The sequence below is a fragment of the Felis catus genome, chromosome X (assembly GCF_018350175.1).
Source record: "Felis catus isolate Fca126 chromosome X, F.catus_Fca126_mat1.0, whole genome shotgun sequence".
NCBI classification, from domain to species: domain Eukaryota; kingdom Metazoa; phylum Chordata; class Mammalia; order Carnivora; family Felidae; genus Felis; species Felis catus.
In genome coordinates, this window is record NC_058386.1 from 9,629,946 (window position 1) to 9,651,100 (window position 21,155).

A 21,155-nucleotide genomic window follows, 5' to 3' on the forward strand; every position below is an offset into this window, starting at 1 on the left:
CCGAAACCAAGAGTCAGACACTTAACTGGCTGAGCCACCCAGGTGCCCCTCCCATTTTTATTCTTTAAGAACCCTTAGTAAGCCGGGAAAAGTGTGTATCCTGAGAGGTGTTTCCTATAAGTTGTCACCGGGAGTCCAAAGGTGATCTGTCAGCCTTAGGCACTTGGGAGGGGCTTCATCAGGGGAGGGGGGGAGAAGGTGGCCCAGGTAAGGCTCTCGCAGTGAGAGTTACTTGGATGAGGAGTAGTTAGCAGGGGTGTCTATTAGGTTTGCTCTATTTCATCAGTGGCCTGGACTAAGAGGACAGTGGCAGGAATGACCCTGGGGCAAGGGGACTGTCCCCCAGCCAGAGGGGCTGGTTGGCTGTAATACCCTTTGGGATGATGTTGGGGGAGGACTCAAGGGCATCCCCTCACGTCTTGCTCACAAAAAGGCAGGTTGCTAATTAGGATGTCTAAGGGCAGGGGCTTTTGGTAGACTTCGCTTTCAAGTCTCAAGGGGCTGTGTCATCCCCCTCTTTGCAAATAGTAGGGTTAGGTTTGTTATTTTTTAGTAAAGCGCACAGAGGCTGAGCCGTGCGAGGGACGTTCGGAATCCAGTTTCGACAATAGCCAGCCAGTGCAAGAAAGCCTTGTGATTGGCACTTAGTTTTAGGTTTGGAGAAATTGAGGATGCCTTAGAGTCTACCTGGATCCAAATCTGGTCTGTGTTCTGAGATCATGTCCCCTAAATATCAAAACTGAGTTTGAACAAACTGTCAGTTTTGTCTGCGGAGACTTTCATGTCCCTTTAAGGCCAAAGGTTTTAACAGGTGGATGTTGTCTTCCCATGTAGAGGTTTGAGAACGGGGACAGAAGCAAAGGGCCTGTGTATTGTGACAAGATAGAGCCGGCAGAAAACTTTGTGTCATCCAAATCATTTTTTACGGTTCGTGAAGGGTTAAGGACTCTGTGTAACCCTGGGGCATTACTTTCCGGGTGTCTTTCCATCCTTCCCAAATGAAGGTAAAAAGATACTCGCTATCCTTATCAACTGGTCCTGGATAGAGTTCTGTCCTTGGCCGTTGGGTTTTCTCACAGGTAGAATTGGGGTGTTACAGGGACCAGTGCAGGGGATAATGAGGCCCTGAGCCTTGTAATCCTCTGCGGTGGGCATGATGCCTTGAAAGGCTTCTTTGTGTGTAGGCTATTAATTCTCGGGATCAGTTTGAATCTTGATGGGAGGTACCCTGTGGATTCTGCTGGTGTCCGTTGAAGACTTTGCCCATAAAGAGGACGGTAGCTGGGCCAGTAGGAATAAATGATCAGCGATCAGTACCCCCAGCCTATTTTTCTAAGAAATCTGGGCCCAGTGACTGAGTAGGGAGGGGTGGAGGAACCAGGGAAGAAAGGGCGTATATCTCTAAAAGGGCCTCGACAAAAGGGAGCCGGTTCGGAGATGGGAGCCTGTTGAGGTTGACCAGAGACCCCCACTGTTGGAAGTGTTTTAGCGCTCCGGGGCCGGGGCTGCTTTACGGCGGTGTCGGGAACGACAGAGACAGACTTCTTCCCAATCTGGATAGTCGTTGCTGCGAGCTGATCAAGAGGGATGATTGGGAAGAACGCCTGGAGCTCCTGGCAGCCCCACTGTAGACAGCAAGACGGAGTCACTCCTCTCCGGCAGGGGCCTGCGTTGAGCAATGATACGAGCGGCTGAGGGTACAAACAAGGATGAGCTCTCCCCGAGACCGGCACCGGCTGACGACGCCCCAGAACCGATCAGCAGCAGAAGCAGGGGAGGGGTGCAGGCGCCCAGGACTGACCAAATCCCTTTAAAAGGGGGGAGGGCTTTTGCAGCGGTCGGGCCCCGCAGACGTGACCCTCTGCGTCTGAGTGCCTGAAAAGGCAGCTGCCGCCGAAGGCTCCGGCCGAAGAGAACGGAGAGCCTCCACCGCTTGAACGGAAGGAGCGGGAGGGCCGAGCGCGGACCCGGCCCGGGGCCTCCTCTCAGCTGCGCGCCCGCACATGGACTTCGCGGCGGCCTCGTTCACTTCCTACCGCCTGTGTTATCTCGATCGTCGTGTGCCTCGTCCTATGTCCTGCGCCGTGTGCGGGGAAGAGGCCAAGTTAATCATGGGCTCCAATGTCACTGGGTCTGGAATCCCGAACCTGCTTTCTCATTACGTTCACCTTGCTTTAGGACCGAGCACAGCTGGTGCTGTGCAAAGACCCAACTCGTGCGTGCGCCTTCACGGCGTGCTCGCGACAGTTGGCGTGGTCGGCAGGGAACTGAGTCACAGCCGAGACCAGAGGAGATTGCCTCAGAAAGGCACTTGGAGGGTTAAGAAGGATTAAACCGTTTGGGGACGTTGCAAAGATAAATGCCACTACTGGCCAAGTTAGCCAAGAACTTGGCAGAAAGACGCAAACAGAAAACGTGGAAAAACCTGTATACACATGCGAGGTATAAGTGGGAAATAGAGCCGCACACGGTTCAGAAGTTGTGAATAGCAGCCAGTAGGCTGCAAAAAAGAAAGAAAGAAAGATCCGAGCACTCGGTAAATACCTAAAAACGATGGTGCAAAGGGCAAAGCCCTTCGTGTCCCAGGCGCCCATTGCACGGGTACCTACCTTACTGATGAGAACCATCCCACAGTTAGACTAGGAACAGCAAAGGGGTGAAGAGCTAGCTAATAGACTAATAAGGAAGGACAAAGCCATGAATAGTTTAAGTTTCAAGGACGAAACACCCTTGGGACCCCGGGACCCCCATCTTGAGGACCCAGGAGACCATGATGACCCCTAGGGGGGTGATTATCAAGTCAGACTCTGCTTCTGCGGGTTAGGGGCTTTGGGGTGTCAGCTGGTGCTGGTCTTGGTGATAATCTTGTAGCTGCAGTGCCCTTAACTGTTGGCATCATTGCTGGATACAGCCTCCGGCTTGACATGAGTGACTCCATCTTGCTGTCTGCACCCATCATGGGGAATTAGGACGTTGGAAAGGAAACGGTAGCAGAAACTACGCTTCTGGTTTTGTTTAGGAGCCTTCATTTGTTGGAGCTGAACACTGAAAATTTTAGCCCTCTTTCTTCTAGGTGACTCACCTAGGCAAGCTAGTTTGCCAGGTTAGTCGAATCTGAAGTGGTCAGTTGCCCATCCCATCCTGGTCATCTTAACGAAAGGGGAAAGATCCTGCAGCAGTGATTCATAAACATAGACTTAAATGTTACCCCGATGGATTCAGCACCTAAAGGAAGACCAGAATTTTCTTTAAAGATAGTTTGGGGTCGATTATAATAATCGTGAATGGATTCATCAAGCTTCTGTGTATAAGCCTGAATTTTGTTCCAGTCAACAGGCTTAGGAAAAGCCATTATAATTGCTTACTGGCGATTTCCAGCAAGTTTTCTAGCATCTTGCCAAAGGGTAGGGGTCTGTTTCTCTAAATCCCGCTCAGGATTTTCCCACTGGGCTAGTTTCGCCCAACGAAACTAAGTTTGAATATCTGGTGGTGGGAGGGTGCGGGGTGGAGAAGAGGCCTCAGAAGCCTTTTTTTCTTTTTAATTGTTTGCCTCCTTCAGTTTATAAATTGTATCTTGGAGAGAGGCAATTTTAGATTCCCGAGAGTGTTTGGAAGCTTCAAAATACCAATTAAAATAGAAATCCCATTCAGTTTTGTCATTTTCGAACCATGGTTGTTGTCCAATTCAGCTTTGAGAAAATTAAGTTTGGGGAGATTGAAAGTTCCCCATAGTGGCCATTGAAGTTCTAAATTACTTCTGGTTAAGTCAGTCCATTTATTTATAAATGTGCGTGTGGAGGGCCCATAGTGCTTAAACTTAAAACCGGCCAGAGTCCTAGTGGGTGGCGGGGCGGTGGGTGTCCTCAAAGCGCTCACAACATTTCGGCGACTGGGATCCCATTTCTTAGAGGGTTTTCGGGAGCCAGCCTGGTTCCAGAAGGAATCGGATGAAAGTCCCACACAGCTCTGGGAGGCGCAGTTCCAGTGGAAAGTGTGATTTTGAAAATGAAATCAGACCGAGGGCCAGCCTGGTTCTGAAAGAGGACTTCAACCGTCTGCATTCTGTCCTCAGTCTACTTTCTAATTAAGTTCTCCTCTCCAGCTTATCTCTTTTGTTTTATTATTTTTTTAATGTTTTATTTAGTTTTGAGAGGGCATCAGTGGGGGAGGGGCAGCGAGAAAGGGGGAGACAGAGGATCCAAAGCGGGCTCTGCGCTGGCAGCAGCAAGCCGGACGCGGGGCTCGAACTCACAAACCGGGAGATCGTGACCTGAGCCCAAGTCTGACGCTCAACCAACTGATCCACCCAGGCGCCCCTCCAGCTTCTCTCTTAACTTGGGCAGAACACCCTGAGGGCACAGCATCCCCTGATGGGAACCCAAACTTACCGCTCAAGCAGTAAGGACCTCCCTGTGCCAGCAAGACCCCAAGACAAATGATTGGTTGCCCTGACCTTCACTACCCACCTACACGTACCCCCCACTTTTGCCCCGCATTTTCCTTACTTAAACCTAGAAGTGTTCCTGGCACTTTGCAGACAGTCTCCGAGATGCTGGTCCGCTGTCTTCCCGGTGGTGACTTCGCTCAACTAAACCCCTTTCTTGTTTCACTACCGCTCATCCCTCTGCCTTTGGATTTTGTCAGTGGCCAGTGGCCGAACCTGCTCCGTGGGTAGTGCACCTGTTTGCTCACCCGCCCCGCAGCTGTCGGGGGTCCTCTCTGGATCTCCCCTCTGATCACCAAGTAACATTTAACCTTAAAAATAGACACTGCCAGGGACTCCCGGGTGGCTCAGTCGGTTGAGCATCCGACTTCGGCTCAGGTCATGATCTCACGGCTCATGGGTTCGAGTCCCATGTCGGGCTCTGTGCTGACAGCTCAGAGCCTGGAGCCTCCTTCAGATTCTGTGTCTCTCTCTGGCTTCTCCTCCCCCACCTGTGCTCTCTCAAAAATAAATAAATATAAAAAAAATAGACACTGCTAGTTATTTTACCAGCAACAGATGGGTTTATTCAAGAATAAAAGAGAATTGCGAACAAAAAAGCTGTGACAAGATTGTAGGCAAGTCCGGGACATAAAGGAAAGGTAGGCTTTTGAAGGAGACAGGGGGGGAGTTGGGGGGCTCTTAGGAACTAAAAGTCCATTGGAGGAAACTGGGGGTTCAAAGAGTGGTGGCTTCTCATTTTCTGAACTGTTTCCTGGGCACGGGAAAAGCACCTCTTCCTTCTGGAGTAGCAGAGCAGTATCCATGTGCAAGGTCAAGTCTGTGCAAGGTCACATCCGCCCCTTTGGTTGTGTCTGCAATTGACTAGGAGTGGGAGGGTGGGAAAGCTCCCGCTCCCAAATCTCCCGACTCCATTTTTTTGGGGATTCCCGTTACGAATGTCCACAGTATGTTATTATAAAGTAATGTTTGTTTGCTTTTTAAAAGAGTATGGTGTGTCAGAGAAAGTACACATGATCTGTTGACTTTATGATGTCATTCCTTCCCGTGCATGCTTTTACATGAATCTACTCTATACTCTGTGTATTTTGTAGGGATGGTTCATTTGTTACTATTGTGATTGAAATGTTTTCTTGTTGCCAGTTTGAGGTGTAATTGACATAACATTGGGTGAGTCTGAATGAAATCTTTTAAGCTTATATATATATATATTTTTTTGGGGGGGGGTTGGTATATGAGCATATTCCTGTTTACAGTAAAATGCTGACCTCTTTTCCTAGCTTCAGTCTCTGTGTAGTCTTTTATATAATTTTTGACGTAGACAGTTATTGGCCAGGATTTATGATGGCGGAACTACAGCTATGGAGAAGTTAGGTAACTTCAAAGAGGATCCAGTGTCAATAAATCACCTTGCATCCCTTCTTGAAAAACCAAAGTTTTAATCACCTGAAGTTGTTCTTTCTTCAGTCTGGTTTTCGTGTAGTAATTCGTGACAGCATTTGGCTTCCAGCTGCAGTATATCAGGTCTTCTTGAAGACCTGACCTTGGCTTTCAGCTGGCCCCTGCCTCCCTCGCCAGCATTCCCTTACACTCCCTCTCGGACCAGTGTCTGTGGCCACCCAGCTTTCAGTCCCCAGATGTGACCTCCTGGCCTCGGTGCCGTCACATGTGCTGCTCTTTCTGGAACACTGGTTTCTCCCCTCTGCTGGCCACACCTTAAAAGCAGTTTCCTCCAAGGGGCCTCTGATGATAACCAGTCTCTCTCTCTCCTTTTTTTGAGTGTTTATTTATTTTGAGAGAGAGAAAGAGAACACGAAGAGAAGAGAGAGGGAAGCGAGAAGAGAGGCAGAGGCAGAGACAGAAGTACAGCAAAAATCCCAAGCAGGCTCCACGTGGTCAGTGCAGAGCCTGACATGGGGCTCGATCCCACGGTTCATGAGATCGTGACCTGAGCTGAAATCAAGGTTGGATGCTTAACCGACTGCTTCATTGTTTGCTTCTTTGATACTTGTTCTCGCTGCACAGTGTCAAGCTGGTAACATTGGGTGAAATAAATGGAATGAAGAACTTTTGTTGTTATGATGTAAATTTCTTCCTTGTTATTAAGAATTAATTAATGTAAATGATTAAAGTCTTAAATGACTTTAAGTGGTCAATGCTGATTTTGTTCACATATCTCTTCCCTTCTCTTCTGCTGTTATAAAACCTATGCCTTTATTTTTTAGAGCCGTGCTCCGATTTCTGCGAAACTTGTGGCCAATATGCTGTCAGTGGCAGGGGCAGATCACATCATCACCATGGACCTGCACGCCTCTCAGATCCAGGTTCCCGCCTTTTCTTTCTTGCCCTCGGTTGTGATCGGGGCTTAGTGCAAGTGGTTAAATCCTGATTCTGTTCAACTGTTTTCGAGGGAGGTAACGTTACTCGTGGCCGCGTTTGTATACGGTGGCTCTCTGGGATTTTCGTCTTTACTGAACTTGGGACTATAGTTCAATGTAGTTACCACCTGACTCTGCCACCAACCTCTGTCCAAACAGTTTTGGGGCGGTGGGAATGGCTTCTTGGTAGTAAACTGTATAATTCCATCTCAGCTTCTCGACAATCATGAGAATGGCAGAGTTGTAATGTATGTTTTTTAACCTCTTCATAACTGAGTTCCTTTATCTATGAAACAGGCCGAATTGTACTGTACCTACTCTGTAATACAGCGAACGTGAAACATTTAGCTTATAATAAGGTGCTTGAGACACAACAAATCTCTTCACTCCCTTGCAAAGCCATTCTCCTATTGCTTAGAATACAGGCAGGGGGCGCCTGGGTGGCTCAGTCGGTTAAGTGTCCGACTTTGGCTCAGGTCATGATCTCACGGCTTGTGAGTTCGAGCCCCGCGTGGGGCTCTGTGCTGACAGCTCTGAGCCTGAAGCCTGTTTCAGATTCTGTGTCTCCCTCTTTCTCTGACCCTCCCCCGTTCATGCTCTGTCTCTCTCTGTCTCAAAAATAAATAAACGTTAAAAAACAAAAAAGAATACAGGCAGTCATAATATAATAGAATGTGTCTCCAAACATAATGGATGGGACTGAAGTAGGCTCCTGGAACATATCTGTCTTTTGATTTAATTCTATTAAAATTCAGAGAAGGGAGTCTGCTGAAAAGGCTTCTTTTGAATGCAAAATTCAAGTTTTACTGCTCTCCCTAGGGATTCTTTGACATCCCCGTGGATAATTTGTACGCGGAGCCCGCGGTCCTGCAGTGGATCCGGGAGAACATCGCCGAGTGGAAGAACTGTATCATAGTTTCACCTGACGCCGGGGGAGCCAAAAGGTAGCCAAGTGTGCGTCGTTTTTCTTTTCCTTTTTTTTTTTTTTTTAACGTGTTAGGTAAGGAAGCACGTGTTTTAAATTACTTAACGCTCTATTTTCGTAAATGAATAAGGGGTCTACAGTCTTACAGAGAAGGGTGCCGTCAACTTTAACATTTCCTCCTTCATGAGAGAAGCACGCACACACATTTGTTTCCAGCAAAGAACATGTTTTACTTGAGGTATTTTTTCAGTTATGTTTTCGTAAACAAATTTCTTTTTAAGGTTTATTGTTGAGAGAGACGGAGAGAGGCAGAGTGTGAGCGGGGGAAGGGCAGAGAGAGGGAGGCACAGAATCCGAGGCGGGCTCCAGGCTCCAAGCCGTCAGCACAGAGCCCCATGCGGGGCTCGAACTCCGGGACCGGGAGATCATGACCTGAGCTGAGGTCGGAGGCTTAACCGACTGAGCCCCCCCAGGCGCCCTGAGTTACGTTTTTCTGATTAAGAAAGAAAACTGTGTCTATCGAGCACCGAGGACAAAGGAAGTATCCGGGACCAGGAAGTGAAGAAGGGCTGAAAACCATGCTCGAGTGGCCTGGGGGTTCGGGTATCAGATCCAGGAAGAGGCTGGTAATTTAAGTGTTAGCTGTCCCCATAGAGGTCTCCAGAGAGAAGGGAGGGAGACAGTCTTCATTCAGGCCTTTGGGGGTGGGGGGGGGACAAATTAGCCACCCGTGAGAAATCAAACTGAGAGCCTGTGCCGTGTGCAGATACGTGTCAAACTCTGCATCCTGCCCCTGTGCCTGCCCCACCCCCGCACAATGTGGGGCAGGAGAGTCCCTACGCTGAGAAAATTTACACAAAAATTGATCCCAGGCTACAGAGCTCCTGCAGTGGGAGAATCCCACCAGCCCAGCTGCTCAGTAAGCACTCCGCACTGAAGACAACCTCATGCCTGATGATCCAAGTTCAAAAACCGGGAGGGTGCAGCCCACCCAGAGCCAGCGTGTGCAGATAACACGGCGGCGGGCCGCCAGCACGGTGGGGGTGACGGAACGATTACTGGACTGTAAAATTACTGAGTTGGACAGAAATTGACGCGGTGCTAAAAGCACGGTACGGAGCTGCAAATCTCGCGGGCTTTGCAGACTCCGGGAGTTAAGGAGCAGTCGGTACCGAGTTCACGATGAAGGGTGACGATGATAGAACGTTGATTCGGTACGGGGTGCTTTACTGCGGCCTGAGGCTTGCTGACCTTGTAGAAGTGTGCGGCGGCCAACTGGGAGAGGAAGACCGGGTGGCATGGGGTTGAGTGCCCAGGTAAGGGTCTCCATCAGGAAGGGAGAGGAGCAGAAGAGCTCTGTCCGTCAGTCCAGTGCAAAAGCCAACCAGCCGCTACATGTGCCGGGAGAGTGACCTGTGACGGTTGACCTTCAGGACGTCTTTAAAATGCAGATGCCTCATTTGGCTCCCTCGTCCACCTGCAGCCCAGTGAGGGGCCTAGAATGACACTTAAAAGCTTATGAGGAGCCCAGGAAGCTGTCCTAAAGGCCACGCAGGGAGGCGAAGGTCCTAATTCTCAGAAGAGCCTCGATGAGCGCCGAGCTGCTGTCTTGACAGTTCGGTTCCCCGCTCTGGAGAAGGGGACGACCAGGTGGGGCTGGGCCTCCGACAGCAGCAGGAAGTGGCCGTTGACAGGAAGGAGACACAAATACATAAAAGCCAGAAACAGAAAGTTATCTTGCAGAGACCCCAGCCGGGCAGCAGCAGGGCCCTCAGCCGGGACGTCCAGGTCAAAGCACAGCGAGTGTTGTCTGCTTAAGAACACCGGGGAACGGGAGTGACATTGTGCAGTTCCTCGTACTGGAAACGCTTGTGGTTTACTTGGAAACTTCCATTAAGTGCCGCCGTGGAATCTGCATTCATAGACGGGGACTCCTCCAGCCTGATACAGGGTTACAGAGCTGAACAAGTGGCCACTTTAAAAAAATTTTTTTTATGTTTATTTGTTTTTGAGAGACAGAGAGACAGCATGAGCAGGGGAGGGCAGAGACAGAGGGAGACACAGAATCCGAAGCAGGCTCCAGGCTCTGAGCTGTCAGCACAGAGCCCGATGTGGGGCTCGAACTCACGGACCGCGAGATCATGACCTGAACCGAAGTCAGACGCTTCACCGACTGAGCCCCCCAGGCGCCCCAGAATCCACCTATTTAAAGTGCACAGCTCAGTGGTTTTCAGCGTATTCAGTGTATCCCTCACTACTGTCACATTCCAGAACATTTTCACCACCCCAAAAAGAAACCTGTACCCACAGCCAGTGACTCCGTGTTCCCGCTCCCCCCAGCCACCCCGATCTACTTTCTGTCTTGCCTTCCTGTGTTGCCTGTCTGGACATTTCGTATGGACGGATCGTGTAATACGTGGTCTTTGTGTCTGGCGTATTCCTTTTCCTTAAAGGAGAAAAAGACAGACTTTGGCAGCTGATCAACCAAAAGAATAGATTCCATACATTTGTGTGGCCTTTCCTATCCCAATGCTGTTTTTTATAGAGAGTCTAAAAATACACGTGCTGTTAGCAAACCTTCAGATTGGGTAACGTCCCCCATTTCCTTCTTTAGAGACCTCAGTTCTTCCCAGTTTCAGAATTCTGTTGTTTGCACACGTCTCCCTTTTTATTTGACACAAAGGGTGATGTGCTGTGCACAGTTCTTCAGTCTCCAGTCTCCACTCCACTTCCTTGTTCGGTCTTAGCAGTGTTTCATCGTTCTTTTTTTTTGTTTGTTTTTTAGTGTTTGTTTATTTTTGAGAGAGAGAGACAGAGCACAAAGGAGGGGAGGGGCAGAGAGAGAGGGAGACACAGAATCGGAAGCAGGGTCCAGGCTCCGAGCTGCCAGCACAGACCGCGATGCGGGGCTCGAACTTGCGAACATGAGACCATGACCTGAGCCAAAGTCAGATACTTAACCGATGAGCCACCCAGGCGCCCCAAATGCTTCATCGTTCTTTATAGCTGAGGTGTACGTCCTTTGTGTACATGTGTCCTAATTCCTTTCACATGACCCCACCCCCCCCACACACACACTCGTAGGGACTGTGTTTTGTACTCTGACGCGCGCTCCTACAGCACGAACTTCCTACCTTGGGTACGCATTTGCAAGCAGGATACATTCCGAGGGCAGTTGCCAAGTCTTTCCCAAAAGATAGACCGGTCGACAGTCCCAAGTATGAATGCCGGTGACTTTATTAACCAGATAGTGATAATATGGTCTCTTTTCCTGTTAATTCTGGTTGCTGTGGATAAGGTCAAGCACCCTTTCTCGCATGTTTATTTTCCAAGATGGCCTATTCGGCCTATTCGTACCTTCCTGTGTTGTCTTATTGGCTGGAGGCCTTTTCCTTTGACTCATTAGGAGTTTTGTGGAGGCAGGATTTCTTGCCTTGGTGCATTTTTATTCCCCACAGCACTTTTATTTATTTTTTTTAAACGTTTTATTTATTTTTGAGACAGAGAGAGACAGAGCATGAACGGGGGAGGGGCAGAGAGAGAGGGAGACACAGAAACGGAAACAGGCTCCAGGCTCCGAGCCATCAGCCCAGAGCCCGACGCGGGGCTCGAACTCACGGACCGTGAGATCGTGACCTGGCTGAAGTCGGACGCTTAACCGACTGCGCCACCCAGGCGCCCCCCCACAGCACTTTTAGAACATTCTTCTGTACTCATTTATCTCCTTTTCACGTTATGGCTTCTGGGTTTAGGAAGAATTCACCCTTCTGTCGATCTTTCTTCTCCCACGAGTTCATATATTTGAAAGTAAATTGCCCTTTTCCTTTTTAACGTTCCAGTTTTTCTTCCATCTGGTATTTGTTTTCAGATCCCCTTTAAACCACCCCTATTACCTCTGCCAGGAAAAGTCCAGCTTTTTGGGGGCACACATTGTAGATTTTTTTGCCACCTCCTCTCCTTTTCTTCTTCCTATTCTGGACTAAGCTGTTCCCCACCTGGCAGGACAACCGCACAGGTAACGCAGGGTACATGCACTTGACATTATTGGCGCCATCTTTGCGTGATGCAAAAAAGCCATTTCATGGAAGAAAATAATCTAATTGATTATCTGATCAATTAGAACTTAATGCCTTAGTAAAAGCTTTAAAGCCTGACTTGTTGCAGGTAAAACTTAATATTGCCACAAGAGGTCACTCTTGGATTGTCTTTGAAGCTCCATTGGGCGGACAGCTAAGGAAAAAGAAACCTTAGAAGGTAACACCACCGCTGAGATAGTCTTCGTTCACCTGACACTGCTGTGGGAAGTTGGTGAAACGAAATAATTGAGATTTGGGGGCAAAGAATGGAAAGACGGGTTTAGAAGAAGTGGAAATGAAAATATGTATGTTATTTTTGTTCTAGCTTTTTCTGCCTAAGATGTCTGTGTGATACATTGTCTCCACATCATTTGTTAGGAGTAAGTCTTAACTCTCGTATACAAGGAAAAGAAGAGTTGTATACCAAGTGCCTCACCAATAAGCCTGGCCTGCCACCTTGCCTTTCTCTTGCCCGCTCTGCCCTTTCTGAGGGGATGACTTTGGAGCATTTGCCATAGATGAGCAGAGAAACTCCTGGTTTACAAATCTCAAGGCCCCGAGTGTAGTGAAAGTCATTTGCATAAGCTGACGTGTTAACATGGATTTGTGAGCCCCCTGGCTGCACCCCAGACTGAGCAAACGGCAGTTTCTGAATAACTGCATTTTCCTTGTGCCCGTAATTTTTTGTTTTCACTTACACTGTGTTTTCATGCTGGTAAACACACGGCTGTTGTCTTAGGCCTTTTTTTTTTTTTTTTTTTAATTTTTTTTCAACGTTTATTAATTTTTGGGACAGAGAGAGACAAAGCATGAACGGGGGAGGGGCAGAGAGAGAGGGAGACACAGAATCGGAAACAGGCTCCAGGCTCCGAGCCATCAGCCCAGAGCCCGACGCGGGGCTCGAACTCCCGGACCGCGAGATCGTGACCTGGCTGAAGTCGGACGCTTAACCGACTGCGCCACCCAGGCGCCCCGAGGTCAACTTTTTTTTTTTTTTTGAAGTTGTTATTTGAATTCCAGTTAGTTAACATACAGTGTCATGTTAGTTTCAGGTGTACAGCCTTGTAATTCAACACATGCCCGTGATCTCTTTTTCCTTTTTTAAAGTTTATTGACTTATTTTGAGAGAGAGAGAGAGAGAGAGAGCGAGCGAGCACAAGTGGGGGAGGGTCAGAAGGAGAGGCAGAACCCCAAGCAGGCTCCACACCATCAGCACAGAGCTTGATGTGGGGCTCGAACTCCGGACCCATGAGATCCTGACCTGGACTGAGATTAAGAGTCGGACGCTGATTTTAAAAGGCGGAAGAGGGGCGCCTGGGTGGCTCAGTCGGTTAAGCGTCCGACTTCGGCTCAGGTCATGATCTCGCGGCCTGTGGGTTCGAGCCCCGCGTCGGGCTCTGTGCTGACAGCTCGGAGCCTGGAGGCTGCTTTGGATTCTGTGTCTCCCTCTCTCTCTGCCCCTCCCCTGTTCATGCTGTCTCTCTCTCCGTCTCAAAAATAAATAAATGTTAAAAAAAAAATTTTTTAAAAAGAAAAAAAAAAGGCGGAAGAGTCTTGCGTGCGTGATTTTTAAAAAGTACGCACAAACGCTAACAAATGGCACACCGCTTTCTCATCTGGTACTTTTATCCAGTGGTCCAGGCACCTGGCATTCATCCCTAGCTGCCACAAACACAAGGCCCACTTGTCCCCGTGGTTTGCCTACTGTGCATCCCAGGCTGGGCCTGGCTTTTCTAGTGAGAGCTGATTATCTCTGGATCTTGGGTGTGGTTGGTTACCGCGTTCCTAAACTACAGCTTGAAACCGTAAGAGCTTTTGTTAACGCTGACAGTGTTTAACTCGTCTGTCCTCTGTCGGTGTCTCGGTGTCTCGGAGCAGGGTCACCTCGATTGCGGACAGGCTGAATGTGGAATTTGCCCTGATTCACAAAGAGAGGAAGAAAGCAAACGAAGTGGACCGGATGGTTCTGGTGGGCGACGTGAAGGACCGCGTGGCCATCCTCGTGGACGACATGGCCGACACGTGTGGCACCATCTGCCATGCTGCGGACAAGTACGTGGACGGTTTGGGCAAACGGGAGAACGTGTCATTAAGAAAGGAAAAGTGGCAGCTTTATTTTTTTTTTTTAATTAATTTTTTTTTTAACGTTTATTTATTTTTGAGACAGAGATAGAGCATGAACGGGGGAGGGTCAGAGAGAGAGGGAAACACAGAATCTGAAACAGGCTCCAGGCTCTGAGCAGTCAGCACAGAGCCCGACGTGGGGCTCGAACTCACATACCGCGAGATCGTGAACTGAGCCGAAGTCGGACGCTTAACCGACTGAGCCACCCAGGCGCCCCAAGTGGCAGCTTTAAAAAAAATAAAAGGGGGCCTGTTTCTACTAATTCTTGCTGCGGTGGCTTGGGCGTGGTCTTTCAGACCAAAGGATGTTCTAGGCCCATTTATTATTTTGTTTCTTGGTGGGAAAAAAAAAAAAAGTACAGGCCTTTAAGGCCCGGTTTTCACTTTTAAGGATGCGCTTTCAGTGTATTTGAAAAAGGGTCAGAGAGGGCGCTGCCCCTGAAACCGAGCACAGAAGAAAAGAGACCGTGTTGCGGGCGTCTCTGGGCCTTGGTCCCTTCTGTTCCGCCTTCGTTCCAGCTGCCTCAGCTGCTGGCTCCGGAAGGATTGAGAGCGGCGCTGTGGGGAGTGGGGGCCACCCCACCCCCCAGCCACGTGCGGCCCTGGAACACTTGGGGTGCGGCCAGCGTGCACACCAGGTTTCAAAGACAGCACGAAACAAAGAATGCAGACTGTCGCAGTAATCATTTTATAGTGACGTGTGTTAAAATGATGGTATTCTGGCTTGATTAGGTTAAACCTGTGGTTCTCAACCAAGGGCATCTGTGCTCTCTGGGGGACATTCGACGGTGTCGGCAGACTTTTTTGGTTGTCACAACTGAGGGGAGGGCGTGGCTAGTGGGGTGAGGCCGGGGATGCTGCTCAGTGAAGAATTGTGTGGGCCCAAGGCCAAGGTTGATAATCCCTCATTTAATGGAATACAAAGTGTCTTGCCAGTACACAGCTTAAAAGATTCTTTTTTAGGCTAATACGCGTGAGTGAAATTCGTTTTTGGTTTTTGTGGAATGCACTTTTTGCTTTTTTTTTTTTGAGAGAGAGAGAGAGAGAGTGAGCGAGCTTGAGCAAGCAGGGGAGGGGCAGGGAGAGAGAGGGAGAGAGAGAATCTCAAGCAGGCTCCGCACCCAGCATGGAACCCGATGCAGCTCCATCCCACCACCGTGAGATCATGACCTGAGCCGAAATCAAGAGTCGGATATGTAACTGACTGAGCTACACAGGCACCTACACAGGCTCTTTTTGCTTTTTGTTTGTTTGTTTGTTTAACGTTTGTTTATTTTTGAGAGCGAGAGAGCGCAAGCGGGGAAGGGGCAGAGAGAGACGGGGGCCAGAGGATCCGAAGCAGGCTCCGTGCTGACACCAGAGAGCCTGATGGGGGGGCTCGAACTCAGGAACCGTGAGATCATGACCTGAGCCAAAGTCAGACGCTTAACTGACTGAGCCACCCAGGCGCCCCACACTTCTTGCGTCTTAACTCACCCTAAGGGGAGGATGTTTCAAGAATATGTGTGTACCCTTCATTTTTCTGTTTCCTGTTCTACAGGCTACTGTCAGCTGGAGCCACCAAAGTTTATGCTATCCTGACGCACGGGATCTTCTCTGGGCCAGCTATTTCCAGAATAAATAATGCCGCCTTTGAAGCTGTTGTGGTCACAAACACCATTCCGCAAGAGGACAAAATGAGACACTGTCCCAAGATTCAGGTACTTCTACAGTGTAGGCAGAACGAAGCCGCGAGGAACCTGCATCCGATCCCCCAAGATAGCTTTGAGTCCTTCTGCGTGTGACGGCGAGCGCAGGGAGAGCCGGCAGAGGTCACGGCTGCCTGTAACACAGGGCGCGATTCACGCGAGGTCTGGGAAAGGCTGGGGTCGGCGGGGGTCAAAGTCAGAAGTAGGCAGGCAGCCAGACCACCCTGGAAAGGCAGTAAAAAACGGGCCGTGCCAAAGCTAAGCAGAATGACCATCTGACCCAGTAAGTCTGCCTCTGGCTCCGGAGCCCCAAACTTGAAAATGGACGTGCATCCAGAAACATGTGCACACACGTTCATAAACCACGCTATTCGCAGTAGCCAAAAGCTAGAAGCAGCCAAATAAATGTCCATCCATGGGTGAATGGACAACCGAGGCGTGGTCCATCCGTCCAGTGGAATAGTATTCTCCCTTAAAAAGGAGGACGTTCTGACACGTTGGGACAACGTGGATGAACTTGGAAAACGTTATGCTAAGTGAAAGCGAGCAGACTTACCAGGACACACGTCGTGTGATCCCGCCCCTCTGAGGGACCTAGAGCAGTCCAGTGTGGAGGCAGAAACTAGGGTGGTGGGTGCCAAGGCCTGGGGGGTGGGGCTGGGGATACAGTGTTTACTGGGGACGGTTTCTGTTGGGGATGATGAAAACAGCTTGGAAATGGGTAATAGCCATGGCTACACAACATTGAGAGTGCACTTAAAGCCACTGTGGTTAAAATGGCAATTTCTAGGTTACATATATTTTACCACAACTTTTTTTAATGTGTATTTATTATTGAGAGAGAGAAAGACAGAGTGCGAGCAGGGGAGGGGCAGAGAGAGAGAGGGAGACACAGAATCCGAAGCCGGCTCCAGGCTCCGAGCTGTCAGCACAGAGCCCGAGGCGGGGCTCGAACCCACGAACCGTGAGATCATGACCCGAGCTGAAGTCGGGCACTTAACCGACTGAGCCACCCAGGCGCCCCCACAGTTTTTAAAAATGGAGGGAAAAAACACACAGCGCTAAGGATCTTTAGAGCTTTCCTCCTTCCTGTCCTTCCTGACTTGGGAGGCCATTAGAGAATCGGTGATAATCATGTTCTACCAACTGCCCTGAGCGAAGTTGAAAGGATTTGGGTCCCCATTTTGGGACCCACTCACACTTATCCATCTGTGGATGGTCTGTGGCTGTCGTGACGCTACAGTGACTGAGTTCAGTGTGGCCCGCAAAGCTGAAAATACTTACTCCTGGGCCCTTTACCGATCGCTGACCCCCGAGTTAGGTGATCCCAGCCGTGCTGTTAAGGGACACAGTCACTGTGTTTTTGGAAACCAAGAGACAAAAGAACCATCCATGTAACGATTGAGTAAAATGAATCTAAAAACAACCAACACCCCAAGAAAAGGATGTCTCTGATTTACAGCGACTCTGAAAAGCCTCTGAGTATCTGTACTGAAAATCTCGCTTCCGGGATCCCATATGTGTTTGTAAGTTGAAGATAGACCCAAACTGTCTCTCAGAAGAAATGGGTGTAGAAGACTGACGGTAGCACGTCTTGGTGGCCTGGAGAAATCGTTGCTCAGCTCTCTGGCTTTTAAGTTTTTAATTAAATATGACTGAGATGTCCCACTGTCCTCTCCCCTTTTCTGTTGGCGTTTAGGTTATTGATATCTCGATGATCTTGGCAGAGGCGATCCGAAGAACACACAACGGTGAATCTGTGTCTTACCTGTTCAGCCACGTCCCGCTATAGATCCCGGACGTGGGGTACGGAGCAGGCCTGTTCTGGCTGCTGGCTTGTGTGCATTTGTCTCTTCTTAGTTTTAGGACTCAGCAATTATAGGATAATGCAAAAAGCATTCGATCTTTGTATACCGCAGGAGCCATGGTTTTTCTCCTCCCCAAGCTCAAGACCATTTATTTCCAGTTTGGGGTGAGGGTGGTGGTTATTTCATCTTGTTAAGTGAACTGTCGTTAATGAGCTATGTTTTGTCATCCCGACTTGTTCTAGTAGGTGACCTTTTTCTTTGTTTTTGTTTTCTTTTTCTTTAGTATTTTGAGGCCACAACTCAAAATATATATAATTCCACTGTGTAAGTTCATAGTTTATATATTTTGAGGTTGCCAAAGGTGACTTCAGATTAAAGCCTTCTGTGTAAATAATGATAATGCCTATGGACATTTGGGTAAAACCCTGTATACAGAATTAGCCTTTTACCTCGGAGTGAATCTTAGAAAATTTATAATACCCTGAATTTTGATTTTTTTTTTTTTTTAAGTAACCAGATATCAAATGAACCATTGTGGTTATTGTGCTTAATTTGACCAAATTTTATGTGGCTCAAGATGGCCACGGACACGTTTACCTTCTGATAAACGTTAGCCGTATCAGAGGCAATGTAGTTTGGTGTCTTTTTTGTTATTGCCACTTCTGAAAAACATGGTGTAACTATCACTTACCTGCAGTGGCACGTTCTGAAATTGCAAAATTTGTGTTTGGCAACAGATCTGATTGAGAAAGTGTCGAGATAGACCCTGTGGGCTGACTGGTGGCCCTCACGCTGTGCTCTGGCCATCCCAGGGGGACAGCTCTTTGAGCAGCTCCTGTCCCGCCGTCTTATTTTACGGCCTGTTTTTAGCTCTAGCTTTCACGTTGCCTTTTTTGCGAGAATTTCATGTTGTGGGGTTCCACCAAAGCACAGCCTCCCCTCAGCCCCCTCAAACGCACTAGTCTGATTGTTATTTTGTTTTTAACATAATAAAAAGGTGAATTTTTGTGACAGCCACCAAATGAGTAGTTGAACATTCCATCCTTCATTTGAATTTCATACGCCTTTGCCTCAAAAGTAGCAAGTCTCCTAGTCAACTGATTATTTTAACTAAAACTGTTAAATGAAAAATGTGGGCAAGGCTGACGACAAAAAGCACAAATAAGTAAGCATTAATTGCTCTATTAAGATCATGTCAACACGGTGGCAGATGCCTCGCGGAGGATGTTGTGACTTTTGTTAGATGCACCTTGGTGCACAACCACCTGAATTTTTCAGCCCCGAAAGAGGAGAATCTGCCTCAGAGACAAAGCCCTGGTTATAGTAACAGTCTCTCCCTCTGCCCAATCTCAAAACTCAAAGAGAGGAGACCCTCTGCTCTAAATTCTGCAGGTGAGAAAATCCAATCTTTAAGTCATTAAGAGACTTGAACCGCAGCCTTTAAGCTTTCAGGCTTCACTGCAGCAGAGGTCGAGATTTAAAAGGATCATTTCGGTCATTGCATTGTGCTGTACCTTAAAATGGCTTCTGAGAAAACAGTGGTATTACAGCCTGTTAGCATCAGCCCTACGATATGGACTGGCTCTATCTAGGAAGAGTTGACTGGAGATCTGGAAAGAGCCTATTTCGATGTATGTGATTTTTAGTTTGAATAAATGAGTGCTGTCTCTTTCTGGGAATTTCTACGCACAGGCAACTGAAAATGTAGCCACGAGTGCGCGTGGGTAGACGGCCTTGGGATACTAGTGTAGACGTGTTGACGTGACTGCAGAAAGTTGATTTAAAGGTAATCATTTCATCTTAAGATGGACTCTAAGATCTAGAGCTAGTTTTAAAATCTTCACATAAAAAAAGTCTGCATGGTCATTATCATGAACTGATTGTTTCTCTCATTTAGCCTCACTTTTTGTTTTCAAGTACTTCTGGTACATTAACTGATTAGACTAGACTTGGCCACACACAGTGGCAATGTAGTCCTTAACCGTTTGATGGTTTCACTTCAAGAAGGATGACGAAGGTGACCTCAGGAGTGGCCCGATCCCAGAACTTGGGTGTACCCTGCTGCTTGCCTGGAAACATCGAAGTGATGATGAATTGAAGTGATGATGAATTGAAGTGATGATGAATTGAAGTGATGGATGAATTGAAGTGATGAATGAATGAGCCCAGTAGATTGGTTCTGTCCAACTCTGCTGAACGGGGCTGGACTCCCATATATCCAGCCAAAAGGGGAGTCAGAGAAATACAGAAATACCAAAGCTGCTCATCTTCCAACTTAAATTATATTAATCAGCTTACGGATGCTCGTATTAGAACTTGCCTCTGTTAGACGTCAACTAGATTCAAGAAAATATAATTTGCAGTTCTTGTATTTTTTTAGAATATAGGGTTTTAAGATTGTCCCAACACTGTACTAAACCACATCAATAAAATCATGCTACTACTTTCTGCCGTAGTTTGTATTGTCATTGCGGAGTGCTGTGTTTCGAAGGAGGGATGTGTTTTGATGGGGGTACCTCACCGTGTTTGCTACTTCACGATGATAGCCTGGCGTCTAAAATTACAGTAAAGCCAGAAGTTGGGTGGAGTTCAGCTTGTCTCCCTGTTGAAGGTATTTCTTTCAGGGCTGGCCAGCAGTCTCCTTGTCCCAAAGTTTAACAGCTGTGCCACGTAAGGCATCCAAGTTGATAATTCTAGATGCTGCCTGTAAAATTGGAGATTGCACAGTGTGCTTACACGTTAAAGTAGTCATGTTCAGTGTCCATAGATTGGAGCAGACCAATCTTACATGTAGGCCCCACAGAGGTTTTTCACGGGCCGTGGTTTGAGTAGCACCAAAAAGAGTTTCCTGCTCCCATAAAGCAACTAGCTACTCAGTGATGCTTTAAGTTACTTGCATGGGGCAAAGCAAATGTATAATTATGTTCTCTGGCTAAAGCTGAGCCTCAAAGTGTGGATAATGCCGAGAGTGGTGACATTTTGTCTTCAAAGTCTCGATAAAATATGAAGCGCTAAAACCAACTCTGCAGGAGAAGATCATAGTTTAAGGCACAACACCGTGGAATATACCGGAAAGGAGGAAGAACACGAAGGAGAGGTGGACACTCCAAAAACTACAGGGAGGAGAGGCTAAGTGTCAAAGGGAAAGAGGAAATACTTAAGGGGTTCGGAAGATCGAATCAGGCTAGGGAGGCCAGAAAGGGCTTTGTGAACGGACTGCCATGATAGATGATAATTCATGGCGGAATTTTCCAGAACCAGATGGCTGTATTTCAGCAGGGGCTGAGGCAGGACAGCATCGGGCGTTTGGTACACCATATGTTGGAGTGAAGATGGCCAACGAAGATGGGAAGCTGAGGGCTGAAACGTATCCCCGTATCCGTCACGTATATTGCACAGAGAAGTCAACAGAACCCTCCTTTTCACTACAGATCTTCACCTTATGATTTATTTCCCTGTATCTTGGGAATACATCCCTCCACCTTCTCCTTGCCCTTGTGTCCCAGAGATGCATTTGTAAATTGGTTGGCTGTACCGCAGTCTCTGAGCTGTATTTTCTCCCCTGAAAGCGTGTGATGCTCAGAAACAGACTTCACCACTTAGTAGAGTTAAAACAACAAAAGCTCTTTGGGAGGGTTGCTTCACCTCCCTTGTGCCTCAGTTTCCACAGACACGAAACGGGACAATAGTGCCTCTCGTAGGTATGGGATGA

General features: G+C 48.1%; 1 protein-coding gene across 1 annotated transcript in view; it reads left to right on the top strand.

Moving 5' to 3' along the window:
• The window catches only part of PRPS2 (phosphoribosyl pyrophosphate synthetase 2), a 36,326-nt gene extending 16,435 nt beyond the window's left edge, over positions 1–19,891 (top strand). Inside the window, exons 3-7 of the mRNA XM_006943557.5 lie at positions 6,670–6,768; positions 7,642–7,766; positions 13,702–13,875; positions 15,488–15,647; positions 17,335–19,891. Coding sequence (XP_006943619.1) covers positions 6,670–6,768; positions 7,642–7,766; positions 13,702–13,875; positions 15,488–15,647; positions 17,335–17,427 — 651 coding nt within the window. The 3' untranslated portion in view covers positions 17,428–19,891. The remainder of the gene's footprint in view (positions 1–6,669; positions 6,769–7,641; positions 7,767–13,701; positions 13,876–15,487; positions 15,648–17,334) is intronic.
• The last annotated feature ends 1,264 nt before the right edge of the window (positions 19,892–21,155 follow it).